At 49.9% G+C, this 13,107-nt stretch overlaps 1 protein-coding gene across 6 annotated transcripts in view; it reads right to left on the bottom strand.

The window, feature by feature from the left end:
- The window catches only part of CCDC136 (coiled-coil domain containing 136), a 34,930-nt gene extending 22,778 nt beyond the window's left edge, over positions 1-12,152 (bottom strand). For 4 of the 6 annotated variants that reach the window (XM_049774295.1, XM_049774297.1, XM_049774296.1 and 1 more), the window contains exons 1-5: positions 12,034-12,151; positions 11,249-11,356; positions 8,981-9,238; positions 8,814-8,888; positions 874-1,209 (exon numbers count right to left, since the gene is read on the bottom strand). In XM_049774295.1, the coding sequence (XP_049630252.1) occupies positions 874-1,209; positions 8,814-8,888; positions 8,981-9,238; positions 11,249-11,356; positions 12,034-12,091 (835 nt within the window). In that variant the 5' untranslated portion in view covers positions 12,092-12,151. Of the gene's footprint in view, positions 1-873; positions 1,210-8,813; positions 8,889-8,980; positions 9,239-11,248; positions 11,357-12,033 lie in introns of all 6 variants that reach the window. The other 2 variants (XM_049774294.1, XM_049774299.1) reach the window with 2 other exon arrangements.
- Between the last annotated feature and the right edge of the window lie 955 nt (positions 12,153-13,107).

Genomic DNA, 13,107 nt, shown 5'->3' with positions numbered 1-13,107 from the left:
TGAGCAGCCTCTTACAACTGGGAAAACTTGCAACTCTTCGACTCCTTATTGTCTGCCTCTGCTTGACCTGGCCTAACACAAGGCCCCATTCTGCCCCCGTCATAAATCTCACCTCAGAATAAAAGCAGATTCTGATGTTACGAATCCTGGCAACTAGTTATGAGACTTGGTCCAAAAGGAGAGTCCTCAGCTTTTGAGTTCCTCGTGTACAAATAGAAATAATCACTCTTCCTCTCCAGCTACCTTGGACTCTGAGCTGCCAGTCTCCCAAATTTTTATGTTGGGAAGGCTAAAGAGGCCTAATAGCCGTCCCTCCTCCGCCCATCTCCATGAGCATCCAGCCCTCCACATTGATCCAGGCAAAGTGCCATGCTGTCATGGCAGCAGAAAGTTTGCCAAGGTGACAGGTCCCTTTACTACTGTCCCAGAACTGGAGTTTTTCCCAGAAAGGTCTTTCTCATTGTCAAATCAGCAAATGCCAAGTAAGTGTCCAAGGAAGAACTCTCAGGGCCCATTTCCATGGTGCTAATTCTTTTTGTTTACTTTTGGGTTAAAACCAATGATTCTCAGAGGTCATTCCCGGCAATGCTGGGTGACCATATGGTGCTAAGGATCAAACCTGGGACTCCTGAATGCAAAGGGTGTGCTCCGGCCCTTTGAGCCATTTCCCTGGCCCCTGTGGAATTATTATTTTTTTTTTTAACATCACTATGGATAGACTGGTTCTGAGACCTCTGCGTAAACTTCTCCCCTTCTTAAACTCAACTTCAATTTAGAGGCTTTTTCTAACGATTTCCAATTCATGACTTAATCGTTGCCCAGTATCCCTTTGCATACCACCTCCCTCTGCTCTAGGGAGCAGCTCTCTCTCACCTTGCATCTCAGAAAAATCTGAGATACTCAAATCGTTGGATCCAGATCCACCCCCTGAGCTGCTCTTCATTTCCATTTCTGCACGGAGGGAGGCGATCTCCAGCTCGTACTCCCCCCGGATGCGGTACATGTCATCCAGCTCTGACTGTATCCGGCAGAGATCCTCCTGCAGGGATGCGATGTCACTTTCATGTTCAGTTGCTGAATCCTCTGCTGCTTGCCGCAGAGTTTGAATCTCAGCCTGGGCCAGGTGCAACTCCCGTTCTATGGCCTTCAATTCAACTTGTTTCTCACGCTCTAACAAGGAAATCTCCTCCCGTAGAGTTCGAAGTTCACCTGTAATGCCCAGAAGTTAACATGATCAAGAGCATAAGTGTGTGCAAATGATCCCAGAGGCACAAAGTTTAAAAAAAAAAAAAACAACAAAACACGAGACTTGCTTGATAATGAAAATTCCTGAAGACACAGTCTCTATCCCAGAAGGATAGCTTCCTCTGGTGTAGAATAAAGGGGCAGACACATAAGAAGGGACTACAGAATCTATCCATTGTGGTTGGAAAGTAGATTTGAAGGTTTGGCACCAAAAGGAACAGTTTGGGATTAACTGTAGCAAAGTATTCAAAGCATCTAAGGAATAGCTTTAGTTACTGACCAAAGCTAGTTTATGCTATTATTTATCCTGACATCCCAAGACCTTCCAAAAGGTCCTTGATTAAAGGTTACAGACATCATTATCTCCAGTTTGGGAACTAAGAACTTAAGAGCCTGGGGTGTCCCCATGAGTAGCCTACAGTGGTGTCAAGAGTTCTCAACTGATTCAAAGGTAGGGTTCACTCTATGAAAACCAAACATGGGCAAAGAGCCTGCAAGCTGGTCCAAGAAGGAATGTTTCAACTGATTCATTCTTATGTAGCCTTCTAAAAGGAAGTGGCAGCTCTCTACAGATGTGATAGGTTTTCTACTATGTATTAATTAGGAAAAAAGATAAACATGTTATCTCATCTCTTCCCTTTCACACGTCCTCTCCTTCCCCCCTTTTCCCAGTCCTAGGAATCAAACCCAGAACCTCACATCCCTCCTTCCCTACACATTTTTTCCATGTCTGGAATGGCCCACGCTGTTGCCTCTCTTTTAGCAAGAATTGCCTGATTTGGAGCTAGAGAGATGGCATGGAGGTAGTGAGTTTGCCTTGCATGCAGAAGGACGGTGGTTCAAATCCCGGCATCCCATATCGTTCCCAGTGCCTGCTAGGAGCAATTTCTGTGTGTAGAGCTAGGAGTGACCCCTGAGCGCTGCCGGTGTGACTCAAAAACAAACAAACAAACAAAAAAAGAATTGCCTGATTCAACTACAACTCCAAGTACCAGCACCTCCACTTAAGAATCTCGCATTTCTTTGCCGTCGCTCCATCCCCAATACTGAAGACAGAGGCACAGAGGGAGTGGAGTGTTCTTCTATGGCTGCTCTAGTCCAGCTTCGGGTCACACACACACAAGCCAACCTTGGGCTAATAATAATGAAGACCCTGTAGCCTTCTCAAAGGCCACAACTCCCCTAATGCACCCCTGAAGTTAGGATTCAGGTCTCCCTAAGAAGTGGAGGGTGTCTCCCTCAGCCTTAACCAAGCCCTTAATCACTTGCCTTGTATGTGGGAGGCCCTGGGTTCGTATCCTGCACCGCATGGTCCCCCGAGCAGCGCCGGGAGCGACCAGAATGAATGGGGGGGGGGGGGAGAGAGAGAAGGAAAGAAAAGGGGGAAGGAAAAAAAGCGCTAATTAGGCAAAGGGGCGGGGCTTAACCCGGGGGCGGGGCTTGACCCGGGGCGGGGCGGGGCGAAACTCCGGCCGGGCGTTGGCCGGGCTGGACCCTGTTCGCAGATATGGCGCCGCTTGAGAGGGGGCTGTGGGGGCCGTTGGGACGACGCCGAGACCCCCGGGACTCGGACTACGGGCAAGCTAATGCTGTTCTCACTCACTGCTTAACGCCTCCATCTTGTCGGACCCCCCCCACATGCGGTCTCCCTGGGGGGGCCTCCCGCCTCCGGCCGGTCCCCGCCCCTGCGGGGTTGTGGCGGCCGGCCGGAACGGCCTTCTCGCCAGCAACCTCTGTGGCCGCGCGCGCCCCCTCTCGGAAGAAACGGGCAACGCGCGCGCAGACACGGGGCGGGGCCATCCGGCTTCCCGCCCGCTGGTGGGCGGGGTTATGAGAAAAGCCCCGCCTCCTCGTCCAGCGTTAGGATCTCACATCTTAACTCGAGAAATAGACTTGACCCAAGGAGGAGAACCCAGTTTATATGTCCCTCAGATATCTTGGCTAATGGATCGTTTCCCTCATCATACAGAAATGAATACTAGGGCAAAGTTCCTCCAAAGTTCGTTCTTCCTTGGGACTAGAAGTGAGCTAAGAACAGTGGTTAGTGATTAATACTTTGGGGGAATTAAGAAGTGCAGTAACTTTGTACATAAAACTCATAAATGTTAGCACTCTTGCATATTACCTAGACCAAAACAAGTGGGAACAACAAAACAGTGACATAGAAAAAAAAAGCAAATTTTAAAGTGCTCCCATGATCTCATTCATTATCCTTCCTTTATAACCATGTTTCCCTCCCCCTTCCCTCTCTTATCCTAATTCGGCCAGATTTCCAGCATGACAGACTGTTCCATTTTGCCAAACCCAGTGGCCAGCTAACTGGACTTTGCTGCTTTTGACCCACTTGATCATTATCTCCTGGAAGTTCATTTTTCTCCTCCTGTTTTCAGGGAATGAAACCATTCATACCTCCTAGAGTCTCATTCTTCGTTTTATGTTGATCTTTAAATTCTGAGGCAGCACTGCATTTCTCTTTCTCTTTTTTTCTGTGTGATATTATGATCTTCCTTGCATACAAATGCTACAGAGATGTAAATCTCGCCCAGGTTAATCATTCCAGTTCTGACTTCTTCCCAGATTCTAGCTTCATGCCCCTAACTGCCACCTCACTACGTTTCTCTCAGATGTCAGTGGCCATTTCAATGTGGAAAATGTTGCAAATGTTTTCCTTTGCCCCAAACTGTGTTCCTTATTAAATCTTCCCTATCTGAATAAATGACGTCACCAACATCCAACCCATTTCTCGAGGCAAAGCCATCTTATACATCTCATTACCTATCCAATGCAGCAAGTCTTGTGAGCTCCACACTAAAATTATGTTCTGATTCATCCCCATTTCTATTCCAATCCAAGCAACCCTCTTGTCTCTTGATCAACTTGCTAGCCAGATTCTGATTGCTTCCTTACCTACCATCCAATTTCCATGCAGTGACCAAAGTACTCTTTTTTCTTTAATGTGTGCGTGTGTGTGGGGGGGGTACTTTTGCCTATGCTCAGGCTTATTCCTGACTCCATGATTAGGGGGACACTGTTGATGAGGTTCAAGGGACCATATGCCAGAAACTGGACCTGAGACAATGGTATGCAAGGCATGCCCCTTACCCATAGTACTATCTTCTCCACCCCAAGTGCTCTTTTAGAAACATAAGACAAGGGGCCGAAGCAGTGGCACAGGGCATAAGGCATCTGCCTTGCATGCGCTTGCCTAGGATGGACCGCGGTTTGATTCCCTGCCATCCCTTATGGGTTCCATCCCATATGGTTCCCCAAGCCAGAGGCGATTTCTGAAGCACATAGCCGGGAGTAACCCCTGAGCGTCACTGGATGTGGCACAAAAACAAACAAACAAACAAAAGAAACATAACACTAACTGCATGACCCAGTTCTAACTAAGACCAGGTTTAGGGAAGCTAAATGAAAAATGTTCTTTTGTAATACTTAGAATAAATTCCAACATATCAATTGGTGTCTTGGTAAGCAAGACCTTGGCTTGCTTCTCAGAACAAGAGTACCCCAATGGACATCATGCTGTAGTGACAGTGGCCTTTGTTCTCTCCTTCAAATGCACATACTCATCTTGTTTCTGGGCCCTTGTAATTATTATTCCTTTCACTTAGTGCACTTTCCCTGGATTTTGAATTGGTGGGTCCTCTTAGCTCAAATGCTATCTTCCCAAAGAATTCTTTTCTTCAGAGGAATTTTCAGGGGCTCGTTTTTTTTACTTTTGCTCAGAAGTGACCCCTAGTGGTGCTCAAAGAACAATATACAGTGCTGGGGGTCGAACTCTGCCTGGACAGAAGTGGTGGCTTACAAGGAAGGTGCCTTACCTCCTGTACTATTGATCAGCACTCAAAGTGGCCTTTTCTTTTTTTTAATTTTTTTTTTTTTTTGGTTTTTGGACCACACCCGGCAGCGCTCAGGGGTTACTCCTGGCTGTCTGCTCAGAAATAGCTCCTGGCAGGCACGGGGGACCATATGGGACACCGGGATTCAAACCAACCACCTTTGGTCCTGGATCGGCTGCTTGCAAGGCAAATGCCGCTGTGCTATCTCTCCGGGCCCTCTTTTTTTTAATTTATAAAACAAAATTTTATTTGGAAAATGTTGGGTCACAGCTGGCTGTCCTCAGGGGTTATTTTTGGCTCTCTGCTCAGGAATGACCCCTGATAGTCTTCAGAGAAGTATATGTGGGTGCTAAAGATTCAAATCAGGATTGTATCTACTTATAAAACAAAATTTTACCCAGTGTCCCATATGGTCCCCCGTGCCTGCCAGGAGCTATTTCTGAGCAGACAGCCAGGAGTAACCCCTGAGCACCGCCGGGTGTGGCCCAAAAAACAAAAAACAAAACAAAAAAACCCCACAAAATTTTATTTGGGAATTTTTGGGTCACAGCTGGTTATGCTCAGGGGCTATTTCTGGCTCTCTGCTCAGGAATGACCCTGATGGTCTTGTCTTCAGAGAAGTATATGTGGGTGCTGGAGATTCAAATCAGGGTTGTATCTATCATAGCCACATGTAAGGTAAGCACCTGACCTCTAGTCCTATCACTCTGACCCCAAAGAGGCGTTTGCTAACAACTCATTTAAAAATAAAATAAGGAGGGAGTGACTGGAGTGATAACACAGCTGGTAGAGTGTTTGCCTTACACATGGCCAGCCTAGGTTTGATCCCTGGCATTCTATATGATCCCCTGAACCTGCCAGGAGTAATTTCTGAGTACACGGCCAGAAGTAACCCATAATATCTCTGGATATGGACCTCCAAAAATTAAATACATAAATAAAATAAAGAAATAAGGGGCCTGAGAGAGAGTACAGTGGCTAAGGAAATTGCCTTGAATATGGCCAAGTTGAGTTCAATCCCCAACACCCAATAGAGTCTCCTGAGCACAGGCAGAAGTAATTCTTGAGTATAGAGCCAAGAATAAGCTCTGAGCATCACAAAGGGTGGCCAAAATAAAAATAAGTTCTTCTACCCCATCATCGTCCTATTATCTTTATAGCAGTTATTGACATCTAAATTTGGGTTTTCTTTCCCACCCCATCAGAATATAATTTCTTATGGTAGAGATCTAGTCTATCTTTTTTTTTTTTTATCACACCTATGCGGCTCAAAGACTATTCCTAATGCAGTGCTTACAGGTCAGTTTTCAAAAATTGCTCATAACAGTGCTCAGGGAACCATGTAGTATCAAGGATTAAACCCAAGGCTCCTGCATGCAAAGCATGCACTCCAGTCCTTTGAGTCATTTCCCTGATCTCCAATGTGTCTTGTCATAGCTGCTCCTCTGACTATATCAGATGCTCAGGAAATTGCTAAGAGACAAAACATCTACTTTGTAGATATGAGATGGAATCCCGCAAAGCTACAAAGGATTTGTCCAAAATCACAAAGCTTGGTAAATGGCAGAGCTAGGCCAAGAACTTAGGTGCTCTTAATCCCATGCTCACATCCTTTTCTCATGTAACCATCTCCTGCTATTCCTCTCCTCTGTCCTCCTCCCCTATTCACTGTCTACTTTTCCTACATTTGCTTTCGCTTACATCTTCATAACTATTCTGTCCCTCCACCTTTGCTTATTCCTCTCTCTCGGCCTGCTTCCTTTATTCCCCTATTTAAACTTTTCTTTTAGTTTGATCTCAGCTTTCCCTGGAGAGGCCCTGCTGTTTTCTAGGGCAGCTTCCCTAAACCTTCCGGAAGCCTATACAAGTTATAAAAGCACCTCTTTATCTGCTGGTGTTGTACAAGTAGAGGGATGTGAGTGTATTAGAAGAAAGGGATTTGGGGCCAGAGAGATAGCATGGAGGTAAGGCGTGCAGGATGGTGGTTCGAATCCTGGCATCCCATATGGTCCCCTGTGCCTGCCAGGAGTGATTTCTGAGCATAGAGCCAGGAGTAACCCCTGAGCATAGCCAGGTATGACCCAAAAACCAAAAAAAAAGAAGAAAGGGATTTGGGGCTGGTGAGATAGCATGGAGGTAAGGTGTTTGCCTTGCATGCAAAAAGACGGTGGTTCAAATCCCAGCATCCTATATGGTCCCCCAAGCCTGCCAGTAGCAATTTCTGAGCATAAGCGCCAGGAGTGGCCCCTGAGCGCTGCCGGGTGTGAATCAAAAGCAAAAACAAAAAATAGGAAGAGGAAGAGGAAGAGGAAGAGGAAGAAGGAGAAGGAGAAGAAGAAGAAGAAGAAGAAGAAGAAGAAGAAGAAGAAGAAGAAGAAGAAGAAGAAGAAGAAGAAGAAGAAGAAGAAGAAGGAGGAGGAGGAGGAGGAGGAGGAGGAGGAGGAGGAGGAAGAGGAGGAGGAGGAAGAGGAGGAAGAGGAAGAGGAGGAAGAGGAGGAGGAGGAGGAGGAAGAGGAGAAGGAGGAGGAGGAGGAGAAGGAAGAGGAGGAGGAAGAGATTTGGGGCTACATGCCTGGTCCAAGGGAGTGAGAAATACATTCTAATCTGCTTCCCTTAAAAGTTCTCTAAGGCACCATGTTTGGTCCCTGGTACTATATGGTCCCCAAGCACCTCAGATTTAATGAAATGATCCCTGTGTTCCCTAATCAATTCTCATGGGTTCACTGTCTTTTTCCATAGTGCTCTGGGAAAGGCAGAAAAAAAAGTCTCTGCTTGAATCTCCATCCTGATTCCTTCTTTGTTACTGACCAGAACAAAGGAAAAGTGCACAAATGAGACAGGGACATGGATGAAAAGACTGGAGAAAAGAAAAGGGTCAGAGTGAAAAAGAGGAAAATGGGGAGTAGGGAGGGAAAGAAAGGGAAGAGGAGCAAGGGAAAAAAAAAAGAGATTAAAGGCCAGAAAATCGGACAGGTAAGGCTTTTGCTCTTGGATTGTGCATGGCCAACCCAAATTCTTTTTTTTTGGGGGGGGGGTTTGGGTTTTTGGGCCACACCCGGTAACGCTCAGGGGTTACTCCTGGCTATGTGCTCAGAAGTTGCTCCTGGCTTGGGGGACCATATGGGACACCGGGGGATCGAACCGAGGTCCGTCCAAGGCTAGCGCAGGCAAGGCAGGCACCTTACCTTCAGCGCCACCGCCCGGCCCCTGCCAACCCAAATTCTATCCTCAGCATCTCATATGGTTCCCTGAGTCTGCCATGAGTTAGTCCTGAATATAGAGCCAAGACTAATCCCTGAGCACTGCTGGGTGTGAGTCAGAAATGAGAGAGATGGGGCCGGAGAGATAGCATGGAGGTAGGGCATTTGCCTTGCATGCAAAAGGACGGTGGTTTGAATCCTGGCGTCCCATATGGTCCCCCAACATTCCAGGAGTGATTTCTGAGTGTAGAGCCAGGAGTAACCCTGAACGCTGCTGGATGTGACCCAAAAACCAATAAATAAATAAATAAATAAATAAATAAATAAATAAATAAATAAATAAATAGATAAATAAATAAATATGAGAGAGAGGGGGGGGAAGATTGAAAGAGACAGGAGGAAAGCACTGAATTGGGCTATGTGTGACACCCTAAGACTGTAGAGCTCGGCTGGTCCCTCTCTCCACCTGTCTGACTGTCAGTCTGTCCACTGTCCATCTATCCAGTCCAGGTGCGGGGATCACCTTGGAGCTGCTGGATCTGCTTGGTGAACACTTCCGCCTGCTGTGCACTGGCCAGCCGTTCATCCTCCAAGAGGCCTAAAGTGAGAGGGGAACCAGGGGTGTTAGAGCAAACTTGGGGTACACGACTCAGGCCAGCCTTGCCCCATTCTTCATAAGCATTCACTCACCCTGCAGCTCCAGGGAATCATCCTCATGCTGCCCCGCCAGCTCCCGGGTCTCCTCCAGCTCAGCCACCAGCTGCAGTACCTGTGCCCTCAGCTCCTCCAGCTCTGTCTCAGTAAGGCTCAGGCCCCGGTGCTTGCTGACTGACAGGGAGCCCATTCGGCTGCCTTTCTGCACAGAATCATCCTCCTCTTCCACCTCTTCTTCTTCTTCTTCCTCCTCCTCTTCTTCCTCCTCATACAGGGCTGGAAGCAGTACTTCCCCTGGGAAAGAGCAGTCCCCAACAGTCAGGGAACTTCCTTTCTTCCTCCCATCATTTTAGGGGCCCTCCAGCCCACTGTCCCAGGGCACCAATGGCATAGTCCCAAGGAGCCCTCAGGCTAACCCTGCTCTCCCACTGCATCCTCAGGCTTAGAGGAAGCCCAGCTGACTTCTCTTCTAGTCCTTTCAGAACTAATATGGGACCTGGTGGCCTCCTCTAATTGCCTTTGAAAAAACTTAAGGACGCCTATTCCAGGCTTGCCTGGGGGAGTGGGGTTCACACTTTGGATGTCTCATTAGGCTCAGTGGTAGAACACCTAACTTGTACATAGAAGGCCCTGAGTTTGATCCCCAGCACCACCCAAAAAAGAATGATAGTTATTTGAGGGTGAGGCAGTGTAGACAGTTTAAAAATGTAGCCAGGTGACTTGTACAAAATTAGCCTTTCCATAATAAGAAACCTTTACTCATCTATAAGTAGAGATAAAACATCTGGAAAAAATAATTCTAGGGGCCAGAGAGATAGTACAATGCTGGCCTTGCACATAACTGACCTAGATTTGATCCTTAGCACCCCATAGTGTCCTCTGAGCTCATCAGAGTACCAATAAAGGCATAAGCCCTGAGCATTGCCTGTTGTGGCCCCAACCAAACTAAAATAATTTAAAAATAAAGTAAATGATTTTATCCTATTTGACTAAACAAAGGTTGGGCCCTTTCACAGAAGTTCTAAGAGCCATCTGGAAAATTTCTGCAAGAGTCCTGGTCCTTTGCCCTGTGGGTGTCAGGAAAACAGGAGCACTTCTCCTCCATGGGGCAGTGTGGGGTGGAAGGGAGACAGGCAGGGGGATGGACTCCTCCTCCCGGCGCATCACAAGACCTTTTCCAGGAGGAAGCTAAGGTTTGCCCATGTGAGGGAAAACAAGCCTTTCATTTCATCACACTAAGAACCTGGGTGTGCCGCTCCCCAACCTCTGGCTGGCGAGTAGCCCCTCCTTGCTGCAGTGCAGTTCCTCTAAAGAGCAAAGTCTTGTTTGGATGTTGTTGGTTTGCTTTGCTTTAAAATCCAGGATCTGTTCTGTCTTTTTCCTACCAAAGTACCAGAACATTCCTCAGGGGCCAGGGACTCCTCCATGATCTGAAGGGGAGGTAACTACCCATGGTGAGGTTGCACAGGCGGTCCATACCACCTCATAGGAAGTTCTGGAAAGCAAACCAGCCTCCCTCAAGGGGCTTAAGCAAAGCAGCAAAGCAGGAAGAGGACCAGCAAAGCAGGATGGAGAGGGCTCTTAGTTGATCCCTTCCCAGGTCCTCTCCAGTTAGGCAGAAAGATGCCCTAAAGCAGATGGGGATGGAGGGCAGGAATATAGCCCTGCAGTGGGATCCCAGGATATTCCCATAGTGCCACTGAGGGAAATTGGATAAAAGTGGGGCCACAAGGCAAAACTAGGGGGCCAACCTAGGGCACAGTGAAGCAGCCACAGGAAGGAAACAAGGTCAGAAGGGGTCAGGGCCCGGAAAGTTCTGGGCTCAGCATTCAAGGCCCAAGGTCCCCCATTCTAACTGGAGGTGGAGCACCAGATAGAGCATGTCTGCTCTCCTTCCTTGCAGGAGTCAGGAGGGGGGGGTAGCTGTGGTAGCTGGGGGTGGAGCAGTGAGAATAGGAACACCACCTCTCAATCCCTTTCCACTCTTCCAGGGAGGCCTCTAGCTCTGAGGCTCCCCAGAGACCAGCAACCTGGTTGATTGGGGACTTGAGAACCAGAGAGAGAGGAGAGAGAGAGAGGAGAGAGAGAGAGAGAGAGAGAGAGAGAGAGAGAGAGAGAGAGAGAGAGAGAGAGAGAGAGAGAGAGAGAGAGAGAGAGAGAGAGAGAGAGAGAGACTCAAAGCCTGAACCCCAACAAGGCTGGAGATAGGAGGGAGAGGAGAATGGGTTAGTCCCACCTCAGAGTTCTGGGGTCCCCAAGGAAGAAGGAGGAAAGAAAAACAAACTGGGTCTGGGAGAAACTCACCTTCCATGGCCTGCATCCCTCGCCGCTCCAGAGCCCCCCATCGCTGGCCTTTCTTCCTCTCACAGCCTTCAGAGGCCTCATAGGAGACGACAGTGGTCACTGTGGGGGCTGCCAGCAAAGGAGAGAAGAAATTATGGGCAGCTCAGCGGGTTGGGGTGCAGCGAAGAAAAGGTGGGGACACACCTTCCAGCCTTGGGGGCAGCGTTTGGTGCCTTCTCTCTCCATCACCTCTCCAATTGGGCCTGCAGAGACCCGCCCTGTCCCAACCCTGCACCCCCCACTGGAAGGCTGCTCCCCGAGGCAGACAGGCAAGGGGTGTCTGCCTCTTTCACCTAGAAGGATAGAAAGAAGCTGGTGATCAACGCTGGGGAAAAAAGAGGGAAGATGCTAGGAAGGAAGAAAAGAGGAGAGGCGAGGGGTTGGGTGCGAGGCCATCCAGAAGGCCCCCTTTCTGTCCCTCAAACCTCTCCTCTCCCCTATTCTTCCTCCGGCCCCACGAACCCGGTGCACCCCACCCTGGCTGCGCAGCTGGAGCAGGTTCCCCCCCCCCCGCCCCCGATCAGCCAGCATCCCCGGGGCTAGATGGAGATCCGCGGCGGGCAGGGAGGATGCAACTCTCCCCCCAGTCCCGAATGCTGAAGCTCGGACGTGATGGAGAGGCGAACGGGATGCAGGCTGGAGGCAGGAGGGTGGGGAGTAGAGGGGGGCGTGGGGGTCCGGAGGGAGGAGAGGAGGGGAAGGGGAAAAAAGCGGCGTGGGGAGGGAGGGAGGAAAGCAGCTCTGACCTGAGCCCGGGCAGCTCCAGCCCGCGGCTCCTGCGGCCGCCCCGGTGCCCGCCTCCATGGTCGCTCGCGCCACCGATGCTGCCGCCGCCGCCGCCGCCGCAGCCCAGCGGCCCGGCCCAAGCCAGTGCGCAGGGGGCGGGGCGGGGCATGTGGGCGTGGTCTGTTACGGTTCCGCCCACCTCTTGCCACCGCCCGGAAGCCTTCGCTCCCTGCTCCCCGGGGACCTAGGTCCAGGCCAGTGCGCAGGGGCGGGGCATTGCGTTATGGGCGGGGTCTATCAATGAGGCCCCGCCCACTCGGCCCGGAAGCCTTCTTTCCCTGCTACCCTGGGGACCTGGGCCCGCGTTAGGCGCTGGAGGGCGCAGGCGTGCTCTCCGACCCTGTCTAACCAGCCTTGCTGGCTGGAAGGACACTTCCAGAGCTGAGCGTTGCAAGTTGCCCCTAAGAGTGCACCTAAGGGCACCCTGAGAGTGAAGACAAGGTCTCCTGGTGCGGGAGGACATGGCCTAGGATGGTCACATCTGTGCTGCTGTTTCTTCTCAGCCCGTCACTCTCACGCTGCCACCCCAAAGAAACTGCGCACATACACCCCATACCCCACTCCCAGCTTCTGTAGTAAAGCGCCAAGGTAGACTGAGGGGGGCTCTTGCACCCCACAATTGCAAGAGGGCTGAGTTGCTTTACCACAGCCCCACGTCACACCAGAACCAGGACCCCTCTTAGGCTCCTTGGCCTCCACCAGCTCCACCTTCCCACCCTGTAGTCTTCCCACGTGGGCCTTGTAGTCTTGAGTCCGGACCCCAGAACACCCTGGCCTGGATTCAGAGACAGCGGGGCTGATCTCGCCCCTGGAATATGTGGACGCTTCCTCTGGGTTCATCCTGGCATTGCAAAAGCAATGGCAACAAAACCCCAAACTTTGGGTTTAGAGATAGTGCTCAGCTCCAGTCCTGTGAACACATATTGCCACAAGCATCTCCAGGAGTGCCCCCAGCCCCAAGTGAACAGTAGCCCCCCATCCCCACTCCAGTTTAAAAAGGGAAATGAATAAGCCTGTGTACCGTGCAGTCCAGT

Source organism: Suncus etruscus, chromosome 1 (assembly GCF_024139225.1).
Source record: "Suncus etruscus isolate mSunEtr1 chromosome 1, mSunEtr1.pri.cur, whole genome shotgun sequence".
Classification (NCBI taxonomy): Eukaryota; Metazoa; Chordata; class Mammalia; order Eulipotyphla; family Soricidae; genus Suncus; species Suncus etruscus.
The sequence above is the reverse complement of the archived record's forward strand: the minus strand, read 5'-3'. Positions and strand labels throughout refer to the sequence as shown.